This window comes from Pleurodeles waltl, chromosome 7 (genome assembly GCF_031143425.1).
Source record: "Pleurodeles waltl isolate 20211129_DDA chromosome 7, aPleWal1.hap1.20221129, whole genome shotgun sequence".
Taxonomy (NCBI): Eukaryota; Metazoa; Chordata; class Amphibia; order Caudata; family Salamandridae; genus Pleurodeles; species Pleurodeles waltl.
This window is the reverse complement of record NC_090446.1, coordinates 971,589,142-971,604,006: the sequence shown is the minus strand read 5'-3', so window position 1 is coordinate 971,604,006 and position 14,865 is coordinate 971,589,142. Positions and strand designations below refer to the sequence as shown.

Here is a 14,865-nt window from a genome sequence, read left to right as displayed (position 1 = left end):
TCCCGCATCGCATCAGTTGAGTGATGGGGTGAAGCTAAAGGGTGACGGGATCTCCTCAACTTCTTCTTACCTGACACGAAGACTTTGAGGAAGAAGAGTGGTGGTGACTCCTTCCCCACGAGACGTTCCCCTTGAGCGAGACTGGGACCTAAGTGGAGTCGAGCGCTGGGCCACCATAAGCTTGAGGGACTGCTCCCTCAAGGCCTCTGGGTGCATGGCCCGGCACTCGGGGCATGACTTCGGGTTGTGGTCGTGCTCCAGGCACCACAAACAGACCCCGATGTGGATCCGTCACCGACATCATGCGGTGACAGTCCTCGCACTGTTTGAAACCAGTCTTTGGGGACATCCTCGACGCACAAAAAAACTCACCAAAAACTCGACGAAAGGGTCGAAGGTCAAAAAAGAGAGCAGGGTAGCCATCTCCGGATCAGCGCATGGCGTGGAAAGAAAAGAATGGACGTCACTGCGCTAAGGCAGCGTCTATGTATTACTCCCGACATCATCACGGCGACTACGACACCCGCGGAGTCGGCGGATGCAACCTAGTGACATGCAATGGTATTGCTCGAAGAAAAAATCTCTGGATCCAGTCTGACGCCTTGGGGAAAATTCTAAGGTAAAGAATCTGCAACTATAAGTCTCTATCAGATAATAAAAAACAACTTAACTCCACCTTTAGTCCTTTATAACCATCTATTTTTTATGTAAGTTAAACCACTGGATCCTCTACAGGTACTTAAAGATGGAGGGCATCTACCTCCTATGGGATGTTTTTTTTGCAGGGGCACAGACAAATCTGGGTTTTAAGGATAGGAAGTTAACAACTCCCATCTACCCACACCATCATTAATTTCATCTGTTCACCTTGATGGATCATAATTGAGAATTATCATGTCTGTCACTGGGTCTTTCCTGTTTTCATCTCCTTAACTGGGGGTCAGAGCCTCAGAGACCATAATGTTTGTCTCGAGGAAAACTGCTCTTCCCTTCCACACCAACTGCCACCAGTCTTCTACAGACTGCAGGACCATCATCAAATGGAATACATAGGTTCAGGTACAAAGATTTTTTTAAGCTTCAAATTGGCCAAAATGTTTGCAGTTTATTGTCTTCAATTTGTGATGGTCTACACAATCAACAGGGAGGTTCTGCTTTGTTCTTCGAAAAAAGGCTATTTCTACATGGGGGATGGCCAGGATCGAGGTTTCGCAATTTACCAATATTTGGAGGCCCTTGTAATACTGAAAATGTGCCACTCACAGAAGGACATACAGCACCTGGAAAGAGGTCTCTCTAGGAAAGGACCAGACACATTTGTATTGATTGCATTTTACAGTGCTGAAATGGCCATGACATTTTTTTGGGACATCCCCAGACCCTGAAACAGAGTCTGATGCCAGCATGATGGACTGGTTTGTTCAATATGGGGAAACACTAATAGCAAACAAAAGGTCCTTTGTGGGCCTCACTTTAAATATTACCTATATGGAACCAGTTGGGTGGTTCCTTTTGTGTCATCTGTGGGTCTGCAATCTTGAAGGAGGCAGTCGAGGGCAACATCTTGAAAAAAATGTTATCACTAAGAAGAAGAGGGTGTAAAAGACAGAGCAGGGTTCCAACAGGTGTGGGGCCGTATTTCAAGATTTTGCATGAAATGTTTGTTTATTGTGATGGTGTCATAATGAGAGGAGAGGGAGATTTGTTCCTCTGTTTAAGGTACAAAGCAAATTGATTGAGTTAGCCAACAAGGGGACATCCAATCCCAACAAGCATTAGCATAGCCAATAGGTTGCGCCTTTGGGAACTTATAACTGTTCAACCATGCAGCACATGGGTGCATGGTTAAGTGTTTAACCATGCTTATAAGATCCCAATGGCGAGACCAATTGGATATAGCAATGCTTGTTTTATGTGGTTCCAATGGAAAATGTCACTGTGTGCTGAACCCCGAGCGCGGGGCCTTTTAGCGGAGATATCCGATAATGTCACTGTATGCTATGCGCTGAGACAGAGCACGCGGTCCCTTTCAAAGGAGATGGACGAAGACGTCAATGTGTGCATGCAAAGACCCTGCGTGCTCTTTCCCCCTCATCAATGGGTTGTTCATATCTTTAATGTTAATCAAGGAATTTCACAAGTGTGAAAAGCAAAAACACACATCATAATTTAAATGTACTCATATTTAAAAAAATGTATATACTCTTGCTTGACATATAATGATAACCCTACCCCTCTAATATTATCGTTCATTTATTTAAAGTCGTCATTTTAACACGAGGTTTCGATTCAGTAATTCTGTTTTAATGCTTCAGTGGTTTGCCTGCTTTCAGAAGATATTGTTAAAGCACTTCACTTGTCATGAACCTATAAAATGGCGGCATTGCACCTCTAATCCTTCAACAGGAACATATTTGTAAAAATTTAAACCAGAGAGGAGGGGCCATCACATGCTTTAACAGGTGGAAGTGTGATGTAGTGTGATGGCCAACAAAAACTGTTCTGTTAGTGAATTCGCCTGGGAGGGAACTAAGCACACAGAGGGAGGGACATTTAGACAAATGCACCAATAAAAAGGAAGCATTTAAGACCAGCACAACAAAGAACAAATGGTAATAGTGGGTGTGGTTAGATTGAATACAGCACGTCTTGCAGACAGCGCACACGCGCTGCCTAGGCTCGGCCTAAAAAGGGGTGCAGCAAACATTTTGGTGGCCAGGTTTGGATGAATCGGTGTCAAACTTTGTGGTGAATTGTTTGCATTTGTGTGGGTAAAGAAGGAGAGAAGCGACTGAAGGTGGGTGAGTTGCTACTTGACAGATTAGTGCCCCTGGTATGGTTTAGGCCATTTATGAATCTCCTCAAGTCTTGACAATATACAGCTACAGTGATTGATGCACACACAGTGTCTCAAAATTGCATTCAGGAGGAAATATAAGCACCAGTAACATGATTAAGATGTTAAGGAGCATCTTTTGCAGGAAAGAAATATTGACATGTCTAGTGACCAATATTGGTACACAACTTGCATCGCAGACCGATTAAATACACAATGGAGATGGCCACAGAGGGGAGGTTGGAACTGGAAATGGCTACTTGTACAGGTTGTATAGCTTTTTAATGATATGAGGAAGAAAGGTTGAGACTAAGATGAACTGCTTGGCACAGGGTATGTTGACAGATAGACAAGACAAGGTAAGCACGAGGGGGGACTGCAGATGGGTATGAGAAGGAGACTGAGTCAGGGTTAAATCAAGGAGGGCATTTGCTGGATTTTCCAAATTTAAAGGACCAATATAGAGTAAAGGTAGTGAAAACAAGTTGCTCTGTGTTAGAAAACAGACAGAGATTGAATAGAAAGTGAGAGGCCTTGTACCAGAGAAGAGGTAAACAAAAGAGCAGCAGAAGATGAAAATGGAGGCAGAGGGTTGATGTTGAGGTTAAATAGAGAGCTGAAAGCAAATTGGTTGGGTGTTTATGGAAGTGGAGAGATGTGCAGTAGGTGAATCTACCAAGAAACAAGATGCTAGAGATAATGGCCAGAGGGAGGCGGATGTAATTCTGTTATAGTGTTCAGAACCACCCAGGTAAGAAAAGCTCCATTGAGGTTAATTACTATGCATGAGTATGACCTAAAGCATTGCTTTTGCTATCTTTCTGCAAGGTTTGTTGCACCACATGGGGTGTCTTTGAGGTACCATATTCATATGCGCTGTTTTAGTTCTATCACAGAACTCTATGAGGTTCTGCAATCTCTGCTTACTTTTCTCGTGGGCTCTTTGATATAATTAGGAAGTTGGCTGGCCCGTAGATTACCGCACTTTGGTTGATTCTTCAAATAAATCGCTTAGCTTCATCAAAGTGGCCCCAGGCTTTGATTACAACAGCTCCCTTGCACATCCAGATTTTCCTTAAGGAACTGTAATACATATAGCTCCATCTCCTACTTTAGGTGAAATCATGCTGATGCTTTCACTATTTTAACGCCATTTTTTGTTCAGTGTTTTTCTGGTAAGTGTGAATCCCAAAACCCCAGTGGAAGATGCAGGATCTCTGGTACACCACATAAGTATTAGACTGTGATTAGTACCACTTTAGAATCTGAACTGTAATTGTCATGTTTTATTCAAAATGTTCTTGTGCAGGAGAAACCGCCCTTAAAAGAAGTTGGGCTTTCTGCCTTCACTGATTTAGTCCAATTAGAAGAAGGTATTTCTGTACCACCACTTTCAAAGTTCACCAGTATCCGCTGAGGAGTACAATCTATGGTCCCTTACAGTTGATTTGCAGTGTCAGAAGGATCCTCTTTTGTGCAACTGTCTACCAAAGCCATTTTCATGCATTTCACCCACCTTGCGGACCATGGCGCTACCATCATTGATTAGTTGGGCCAGCATCATGGCCACATTGTGATCGATGGTGGTTGAGTGGTCCGTTCGCTCAGCAGAGTTGCCCACAAATGTACCCAGAGCAAAGACAGCTGCACAGCGTACCTGTAAAAGAAACAAGAAAGTAGTCCTCAAAGAACTTATATTACCAGAACAGCTCCCCAAAAATGAGGATCTGAGACTCAACACATGAGGCAAACCTGTAGGAAACCTATAGTGTTTTTACTGCAAGTTCATGACTTAGAAAATAAACTAAATACCAGCATGCACACATCGCATGCACATATATACTGAATATGCACAAGTAAAAGACGTGCTTAGGCATGCTCGTCTGTATAGGACATAAATATCTGCACTTAGAACAAATATGCGGTGCACGTGCCAATCTTGTATAAGTTATATTTGCCAAACCTACCAACCACAATAAATATGAGTAGGAAAGGCTTTCTTAATTTACTTCCATACATCAGAACCTCTGTAGCACAATCCCTAAGGTGTTCAGGAAAGAGGTACAGCATTAATGGATTTTGCTACTTATCAGTCAAAGCAGACCAATTCAGTGGGAAAGACTGATTCCAGAAAAGAAAGAAAAAAAAAAAAAAGAGGAGAAACCAATGTTCGGGCGGCCGCTCGGTGAGGGAGCTCTGCTTGCCCAGCAGACAATCCATCTCCTACTGGTGCTCCCTGGGGTCATCTGACCCGGGTCGAGCCCTCCGGCAGTTGTGATGAGCAGTGACCTCACCCACACCAGTTTTCAAGGTGCGGACAGCCTGGGGGCAGACAACAGATGATGGGCCCTGAGTCGGCCTGACTGTTGTGGGGAAGAACTGGGCTGCGGTGGTGAATGTCTCCTAAAGCGGAGGTGCCCGATGTCGATACGTTAGGAAGAGAAGGCGGGGGCACCCTTGAAGTCAGCATCCTTCGACTGCCTTGGCACAGACTAGGTGTAGAGGGGCGCTGAGGTGGATGGAGGCAGGGCAACCCCAGTCACGGAGCTGTGCTGGGGAGGCCCCTAAGGCCTGGAGGTGAGAGGCGCTGTGTGTTGAGCAGAGAGGACTGATGGTGAGAGGCAGAGTTGCAGTCGAATTGTGGACTGGTGGCTCTTGGAGCTCCTTTACGCTAGTCCTGATACTGGTGAGTACCACGGGAGCCATTACCTGGACATCAGCGAGCTGTGAATGGCGGGGCCACCCTACTGCAAGACCCCCCTAAGACTGGGAGGCAAAGGTCCCAGTGTGCCCCTCGGACGGACTGAGTATTCCTAAGCCTGGAGGCCTTTTCCACTGGCCATGTCCTTCTGTCTGTGGAATGCCAGGGGCCCCTTATTGGGACGGTGGCTAGCTGCGAAGGCGGGGCACACCCTACAGCAAAATCCCACTAAGATTGGGAGGCGAAGGCCCCAGTGGGCCCCTCGGATCGACTGAGTATACCCCCTTATTCAGACGGTGGCTAGCTGTGAAGGTGGGGGGCACCCTGCTGCATGACTTCTTTGGGAGTGGGAGTGGACAGCCCCAGTGGGTCCCCGAGACAGACTGAGCACTCCTAGGCTTGGAGGCTTTTTTCCATTGACTGTGTTGCGAGGGAAGCCCCCTTGGACTCACTGCTGGTGTGGCGGTTTGGGCGGTGTCATTTTTGGGGCCTTGATCAGCTCTTGGACACTGATTTGACCCTGCCCCTGTGCACTCTTGCCCTGGATGTGGTGGGGACTTACTGTGTGTTCGCTCGTGCTGCTGGAGCTCGACCGCAGGCGTGGTCTGGCTCTCGGATCAGCCCTGATCTCCGGTGTCCCTATCTCATTGAAACTACAGCATGGCTAGGGAATAAGCCGGCAGCGGTAGCAGCAGCCTCTCAGCAGAAAATGTATAAGTATACTAAACGTATTGCCCACAAGAGTGAAGCACGAGTGATTCGGGAGATGGCAATACGCAGACCTTTCCTCTCCTACTCACAATTCAAAACCGTAAGTCTATGCTGGAGGACAAGATGGGAGCACTCAAGGTAAATCAGGCAACACTACACACAGTCACTGATGTGGAGAGCAGGGTGTCAGATACGGAAGATACAGTTAAGTCACATGGCGATTGCTTGGCCACTCTGCAGCGTCTGGTGGGGCAGCTGAAGGACTGTGAGGAGGACGCAGAAGGGAGATTGTGATGAAAAACCTCCGTGTGGTGGGCATTCCTGAAGGAGAGGAAGGCTCCACGACAATGAAATTCATGTGGGACTAGCTGTCCAGCAGGGTCTCCAAAGAGGAAGTATTGAGCTGCTTCATTGTGGAGTGGGTTCACAAAGCGCTACTGGCTAGACCCACTGTGGACGCCCCCACCCAGACCATTTATTATGCGTGTCCTCAATCATGCTGATATGGACGCTGTCCTCAGGACTGCACACAAGGTCGGCCAACTGACATACCAGTCTTACCCGGTTGTGATATTCGCAGACTATACCTTGAAAGTACAACAATGCTGCCATTCCTTTCAAGAAGTCAAACAAACACTAAGGACCATGGATTAACTACATGCTTCTATTTCTGGCTAGCTTGAAGTTTATGCTCCATGGCAAGACATTCTTTTTTGACTCCCCAGATGTGGTACAAGTACTTCCAGTTCACAAAGTATGGTGGGGGGAGTCGTGGGAGGGGGTTGAGGAATTGTTTTTGGTTATATTTCCATTTCAGGTGGAGACACTGAGCGCGGCTATATGCAGGCTACACAAAATCCTTATACACAGCACACAACTACACTTGGGACATGGCTGACATCATTCCTTGAAGGGACACTTAGCAGGGCATGTAGTCTTGAACATGCTTACAATGCTATCCTGGAACATTAACGAGATGTTAGATGAACTCAAAAGAGGGGTGGTGATTAAGGCGGCACTGTGGACAAACGCAGACAGAGCACTGCTACAAGAGACCAACCTCTTGGGCAATAAGTGCCCATTTTTGGGTTGTAAAGAATTCAATCAGGTATACCACTCCGGCTTTCATTGGGATTCTTGGGGTAAGGCCGTTCTGATTCGGAGATGTGTTCCCTTTGTGGTTTCCATGGTATGGAACAATGGCTGGGGCCGATATGTGGCAGTATGGTTACCCCCTCGCTGATATGCGTTTATGCCCCCCCCTCGGACTTCCTGGTCAAGCTTGGGGACCTTATTAGGGGCTTGTTGGAGGCACCATGGGTGATGAGTGGACTTTAATGGGGGGGACTTTAATGGGGTGTGTGATGCGGGCCTTGACCGCTCCTTGACTACTGCGGGTCTGGCCGAGGACCCACGCTACTGGCGACCTTTGCACACAAATGGAACCTGACTGATGTGTGGAGGGCACATAATCCCAGTGTGAGGGGATATACCTTATACTTGGGAGCACATTGCTTCTTTTCTCGATTGGATTATTTTTTATGCATGATAGGGAGAGCCATCAGGTTTGCAATTTAAGACTGTTGGCCCAGGGACTCTCAGACCACTCGTCGGCTGTGATAGAGCTGAATTGGGGCCCTAGGAGGGCAGGATCCAGATGGCTCCTCGACCGCTAGTGCCTACAAAAAGAAGACTTCAGGAGCTGTGCTAACAGGCCTGCCAGCTATTCCTAGATGACAAAAGGGGATCTGTGACTTCTTGCATTACCCTCTGGGAGGCTCAGAAGGCTACGGTTGGGGGCGTCTTATTAGTTATTCTAAGGATAAGCAAGACAGGGCCCAGCGGAAAGTGGGGGACCTCAAAATCCGTGTACTTAACTTAGAGAGCCAATACTTGAAAACACAGCAGGAATTCTACTTCCAAGACTCGTTACACACTCAAACCGTGCTCCACCAGGAGCTTACGCAGGAGGCGAGAGAGGCATGGCTGGCCATCCGTAGTACAGTCTACCAGTGGGGCGATAAGGCAAACAAGACACAGCACTTGATGTGAACTCCAAGAGAGGTGGGAGCCCCCGTGGCTTACTTACTGGCAGATAATTCGGAGCAAGCCCATTGCAGGAGCCTTTGCAGCTTACTACCGTTCGGTGTATAGCATGGACCCTTCAGTCCCCGTGAAAACATATCTCAACTCTTATCAGGCCTGCCCATGCTGCTCTTAAACCCTGAGGAGAGTGAGGAGCTGGAGGCCGACGTTACTTGTCAGGAGCTGTGTGAAGCCTTGGCCCAGCTACGCGCGGGTAAGGCGCCAAGTCCTAATGGCTTCCCGGCTGAGATATGACACCTACCGTGGCCACAGACCGGTCCGCTTCTATTGAAGACCTTCCAGGAGGCCTTGGGGAGAGGTGAACTGCCCCCAGACCTTCGAACTGCTGGGATTGTAGTGTTGCCAAAGCCGGGCACGGCGGGTATGCATTGTGAGGATTTCAGGCCAATCGTGCTTCTCAACTCGGAGGCGAAAATATGGGCCAAAATGCTCGCTACCCATTTTGCAGGAGTCATTACCCGCCTAGTGCACCTCGACCAGTCTGGGTTTATGCCTCACCGGGCTACCTAACATAACCTCTGAAGAATTCATAATGTAACTGCCCTGAGTAAGGCCTTTTGGGGACATGCAGCACTCCTTTCGATTGATTTTTGCAAAGATTTTGACTCAGTGGATTTGGCGTTTGTGTTTGCCCTTCTAACTTGGATTAGATTTGGCCTGAGGTTTGTATGATATGTGCACCTTCTCTACACTGATATGGTGGCCAGGGTGCAGGTTGAGGGTGTGGCATTGGAGTGGTTCCTGGTGGCAGGGTGCATCCGTCAGGGCAGTCCTCTCTCACTCTTGCTTTTTGTAATGGTGACAGAACCACTGGTGGCATGGGTGAGGGCCAACGTACTTCTTCAGGGCTTCCAGTTGTTCAAGGAGGTTGGTGACAGAATCTCGCTTAACTCCGACAACTTCTTTGTTTCTAGATGATCTAGACGTATCAGGCCCCAAGGCACTCCAGATCTTGAATATCTTCGGATCTTACTCGGAGTTTCAGATGAATGCCCACAAATCTGCGATTTATTTCATTGCTCCCTGCCCGAGAGAGATGTCTTAAGCAGCAGGGATACCAATCCTCCCCCTTGCTTTCAAATACTCGGGGATCTATGTAACAGAAGACGCGACCCGATCCTTTCACTGGAACCTGGAGCCTCAGTTAGCTGGTCTTGGACAGGAAGTTAAGTTCTGGTCCACTATTCCGTTGTTGCTGTTGGGACGCTCGACAATTTTTAAAATGATCTCCTTGCAACATCTACTGTTACAAAGCCACCCATTATAGATCGCTAAACTTTCTTCAGTAATGTCAACGCATAAATCAGATTACTGCTGTGGGGTAGTGGCGTGCCCCGTATTGCTTTGAGGAAATGCTGTACATAGGCAGTTGACGGGGGATAGCTACTCATGACTTGCTCCTCTACTACTGGGCAGCAAACTTGCTCATCATAAATGAATGGTGGTTTGGTGTCTTTTGGGGCCCGGGAGTATGCAGCAGCGGGATGGGTACTGGGCAGCCGGGAGCTTCCACATTTGCTGTACGTGGGAGTACCTCTGCGGTGTTTCCATCCACCACACTGGTTGTGTTCGGTATATGGAATACGTCCATGAAGAGCTTAGGATGGGCTGACTTTCCCACATTGGAGACCCCATTGTGGGAGGGCACCCGACTGGCACAGGTTGCAGCCCTCCTGGGCTTTACCACTTGGGATACCATAGGTATTTCGACTTTGGAAGATGTGCTTCCTTCATAATGGGAACTTGCAGGAGGAGTACGACATGCATCGTACCCAGTTTTTCCAGTACTTATATCTCCGTCACACTCTTTTCCCCTTATACGCAAATGAAGGATGACACTCCTGAATTTTCCCCGATGGAGGCTAAGATCCTACTCACAAACCTCAAGCAGTATAAACTGTCAGACGTATACAAAATGTTATTGCACATCTTAAAAGGCCCGATTGTGGGGTTCTGGAGGGTGCAGGAGGAGCAGTTGGCTACTTTGGACAATGGAGACTGGAGGGAGGTGGGGAAGCCCCCAGTGGGGTGGTTACAGCCTCCCAATTTCGATTAATACAGCTGAAAGTACTTCACAGGGTTTATTTTACCAGATCCAGGCTCCATCGCATGGGCCTGATCCCCACAAGACACTGCCTGTGATGTAACGACCCACAGGGAGACCTACCGCACACGTTTTGGCATTGCTGACCTGCTTTTAGAGGGGGGTACTGGGGCAACTCAAGAGGGTTCCGGGTTGGGACATTACCCGAGACCCCAAATTCATTCTTCTTCATATCACAGATAATCTGGGGTGAACACACTGCTAGAGGGCACTCCCTTGATTGGGACTAATGGTCACTAAAAGAGACTTTGCTAGGGCCTGGAAGGTGACAGAAGCTTTCCCGGTGGAGGCATGGGCCAAGAGCATGTACCAATGCATGGGAATGGAACATCTGACATACTTGTCCCGGGGCTGCTTCCAGAAACACTTTAAGATCTGGAAAGACTGGGCAGAGTACAGAGGGATACAGCTAGAGCCATACTCCAGCAGACCCTGGGCAACTAATGTGCTACTAATGGGGGTGAAGGATTATGGGGGTGGACACTCAATGATTCATTATGATGAATGGGATATGCTATGCTGCAATATTGTCTGTGGCTTTAGTGACTTGTGTCCTGTGATAATTTCCATGCTTTTTCACGGTCTGATGATGTGCTATTGTATAGTAAACCTGTTTCGTGATTGATGCATTCCTTCTCTTCTGAGTTGTAAAATCAATATAATGTTTTGGTTTTTTTAAAAAAAGAAAATAATTTGTCTCTTCACCACATCAGAACTCCAATCAGTCGGCCCTTGAAAAATCCTAAAAATAAGCAAAAGTGAGAAAGGCAACATGTCCTCTTCGCAACAACCCAGTCTTCACTATCATAACAAGTAGAATTATACAAATCCAACCAAGCAATCAAAGGCTCCATCGACTAGCAGAAGGTTTGCTTCTGATATAGATGGCTGCCTTGCCATGATTCATTAGACCTCAAGCTGGTGACTTTGCCAGTGAAAAGTATTAGAAACCTTTGTGACCAGCCACTCTTGACAAAGAATTTCACTTTTCAATTGGCCTAATGACCCTGCTACATAAACTGCAAGTGATCTCAGCACAACACCTTGAGGAAATGAGATCTACAGACAGATTTGCCAGGACCTTAATGCAAAGGCAAATATCCTAGGAAATATAAATCCCTACGAGAACACGCAGTGGCATTTGTGAAACAGTTTTTGTATAATTAACTAACACGATTTCAGGCCAGGATAGGCTTAGGCAATGTCTTCTCTCAGTTGCTTCTTGGATGAATGAAAGTCACCTAAAGCCTAAAAAGGATACATCTGATTTGATGATTGTTGGGAAAATTTAACATCTTAGGAGTGATTTCTGGGGGCCGTCAGAACTCTGGCCACCTCCTTCTCCAGTTGAAGTCGTTAAGAAAGTGGGTGTGAAGTTTGATTTTCAGCTCTCCTATAAACAGCAGATCCTGTCAGTTTCATCTACTTATTTCAATTTAAAGTTCTGAGCAAGGTGTTAAATCTTCCTCTCAAGGTTAGAAAGACTGTAATTCATGCTTTAGTAACAACTCAGCTGGACTACCCAAATTCTTTATACCATGGCCTTCATAAAAATAAATCACCAATAAACTTCAGCAGGTGCAGAATTCAGCGGTCAGGCTCCTCCTCCATCTACTCAGACACTGTTTGGTGTCTTCAAAACTAACTGAACTGTGTTGGCTAACTACACATAAGAGATTTCAATTTAGGAACTTGGCTTATATACACAGGGCTGTCTTTCAATTGGGCTCATTTATCCTACAGAAATTATTCAGATATCACACATCTGCTAGACTACTCAAATCTTCTCACTCTTAATAAGTCTTGCTCCCTTAAATAGTGCACCACTCAGCGAGGTGGAGGTTCAACACTAGTTGTAAGAACCAAACACTTGAATCTAACAAAGCAAGGTTCACTAAGAACCCGAAAACATGGCTCTTTGCAAAAAATTAATTCTTCACTACCTTTTTTAAATATGAAGTGCTTTGAAGCTGTGTTTGAGTATAAGTTGTGTTTTATAAATCATGTTTCAGTTTCAATTCAATTTCAGTCGTTTGAAGAAAAAACCTCAAGCAATCTCCATAAGGCAGACAAGCAGACTACATTAACTGACTCAGAGACCAGATAAGAAAGAGCTCAGTTCTGAGCCAGGGGAAGAATGTACAATCAATCATAGATTGAAAAGAGGGAAGGATGGGGCCTTTCAAGATGACAGTGGAACTACTCAATTATTTTACCCGTACAGAAATGTTTGAATTACCAACAATTAAGTAATATTACATTGAACGCTACTTAAAATTCTGAAAGAAGATACCAACTTCATGAATTCAATCATAATACACTGCCTTTTTATTCTTGAGTGAAATTATCAATTGCTGAAATCACTGTACATTAGTTTCACCCTGGACACCTATGACTGTAAGCGCTCTCAAGGCCAAAAGATTTTGTCCAATAAATTCTATCAAAGCAATTGCCAGGGTTTTATGCAGGTTGGTTCATCTGTTAATTGTGGTCAATCTCCATGTTTTGAGGCCTGATACGTTTTGACATTTAAATCATGTATGTTAGGAAGAACGGTCAGCCTACGTCCATCAGTTCCTGTTGCTAGTTTTGTGGCCAGAGTTCCAACCACAGACTGAGGTGCAACTGAATTAAACCGCAGCTTAAAGCCTCAGAAGACCTACCAACAAAGAAAAGGAACTGAGCGAGCTGGACCAAGTTGGTTAAGATGAAAATAGAAAAAACAAAGCACATTTTGCAAAGGCAAAAGCACAAGATACGAGATGTAAACAATACATTAAAAGAACTAATTCAGAACAGAAGGAATGTCAATATACTGAATGTTGGGAACTCAATGAAGAGAGAAATGAGCTATACCTAGAGCAATAAAGCATTAGCATAGTTACAGCCATAGGAGCACAAACGGAAAAAGACTACTGGATGTGACCGTTGGTCATGCAACATAAACAGTTGGGAGAAATCAGCCAACAATATAAATGGCTGCATAAAAAGGCCAATAAGCCCCTGATAAACAATTGGCTCCCATCTACAAATCACTTTTTCTGGGTGTAATAGGGATTAACAACCATGAACGATGAAAAACAAAAGGGTGTGAAAGTAAAACATAGTGTAAAAGACACCAATTTGGAACCCCTTATGGGCATCATGCCTACCCCTTGTACACCGCTGCCAATGTTTGCCTATTTCATAACACACAGGGACATTTTTCTAGTTAGCACTTCAAGGAACATAGCAAAAGTGTAAGCAACCATTTAAAAAACACTGGTTCTCCACAGTGAGAACCAGTGTAATCAAGGTCACCAACAAACAAACTGAAATGCTCGAATGCGACATTACCTTCTTACTACCCCTATGATCTCTCTTACTTACAGCTGCCCATCACATAATTTTAAGGAGAAATGGTCCTTAAGTGCCTTATTTGTAGAACCTAAGTTATTTATCAGCCATTTAAACGTTAAAATTTGTATTCTAAATTTAGCTGATGGTTTTTGTACAGATCAGTCACACATTAAAGACCAAGTTGGCATAATATATTTTAGTATGTGTATGCATAGGGTATCTGCATAGCGTGAACCTACCAAAAGGCAGTGGATCCCTATACAATTTCAAAGGCAAGCATACAATCAACAAGTGTTGGGAGAGGCAGCTGAATTGTGGCAGCAGACATATACTGTAGCTGGATTGTGAAATAGTGGTGTTTAAAGGGAAACTGTCAAGTGATAAGTGACATCGTTTGAGTTGGAGACAGCTTAAATGTGCTATCTGTGAGTAATTCTGTTATCTCTGCAGTTCGGTAACAACATGGTAGATTTGAAGAGGTTCTCCCTTGGCTAGAGAGCAGCTGACTATAGTGCAGCCGATGGAAGCAGACATTCAAGTCCCCCTTTGGCTTGTCGAGGAAACCCTAAATCCCCACATACTGATAAGGAAACGTACCTCAGGCATGGGGTCGGACAGCAGGCTGTACAGCTTCTCATGGGCGCTGTCACGCACGCCGCACCACCGTGCAGAGTCGAAGTTCTGCCAGATGCGCCCAAGACAGATGGCAACCCACTGGCGGAGCAGGGGATGGGGGTCGTTGAGCTGCTCCAAGCAGATGGCAATTAGGTTCCCCTGGAGACATGCTTCCTAAAAAAAAAAAAAATTGCGTGCTTAAGTATGGACACAGCTCAATTCAGAGAGGGGTGGTGAGTTGCGGCATGAAGGAGCAAAATGTAGGTCAGACTGGGGCATGAGTACAACACAAAGTGAGAGCATACACACTGAACACACAGCTCACAGTGGCATGGGGTAAAACCAACCTCTATTTCTTGGAGGGGCACTTTACCTCACGGCATATCAAGGATGGGGCCCACCACTCACTATGCAGTGTACAGAGGGGCAACCACACTACACAATTCAGGGGCT

General features: G+C 45.9%; 1 protein-coding gene across 3 annotated transcripts in view; it reads right to left on the bottom strand.

Annotated features, from left to right (window-relative positions):
• Nucleotides 1-14,865, bottom strand: part of RPTOR (regulatory associated protein of MTOR complex 1) — a 1,432,785-nt gene that overhangs the window by 414,419 nt on the left and 1,003,501 nt on the right. For all 3 annotated transcript variants that reach the window (XM_069199733.1, XM_069199735.1, XM_069199734.1), the window contains exons 16-17: nucleotides 14,395-14,586; nucleotides 4,353-4,493 (exon numbers count right to left, since the gene is read on the bottom strand). In XM_069199733.1, coding sequence (XP_069055834.1) covers nucleotides 4,353-4,493; nucleotides 14,395-14,586 — 333 coding nt within the window. The remainder of the gene's footprint in view (nucleotides 1-4,352; nucleotides 4,494-14,394; nucleotides 14,587-14,865) is intronic.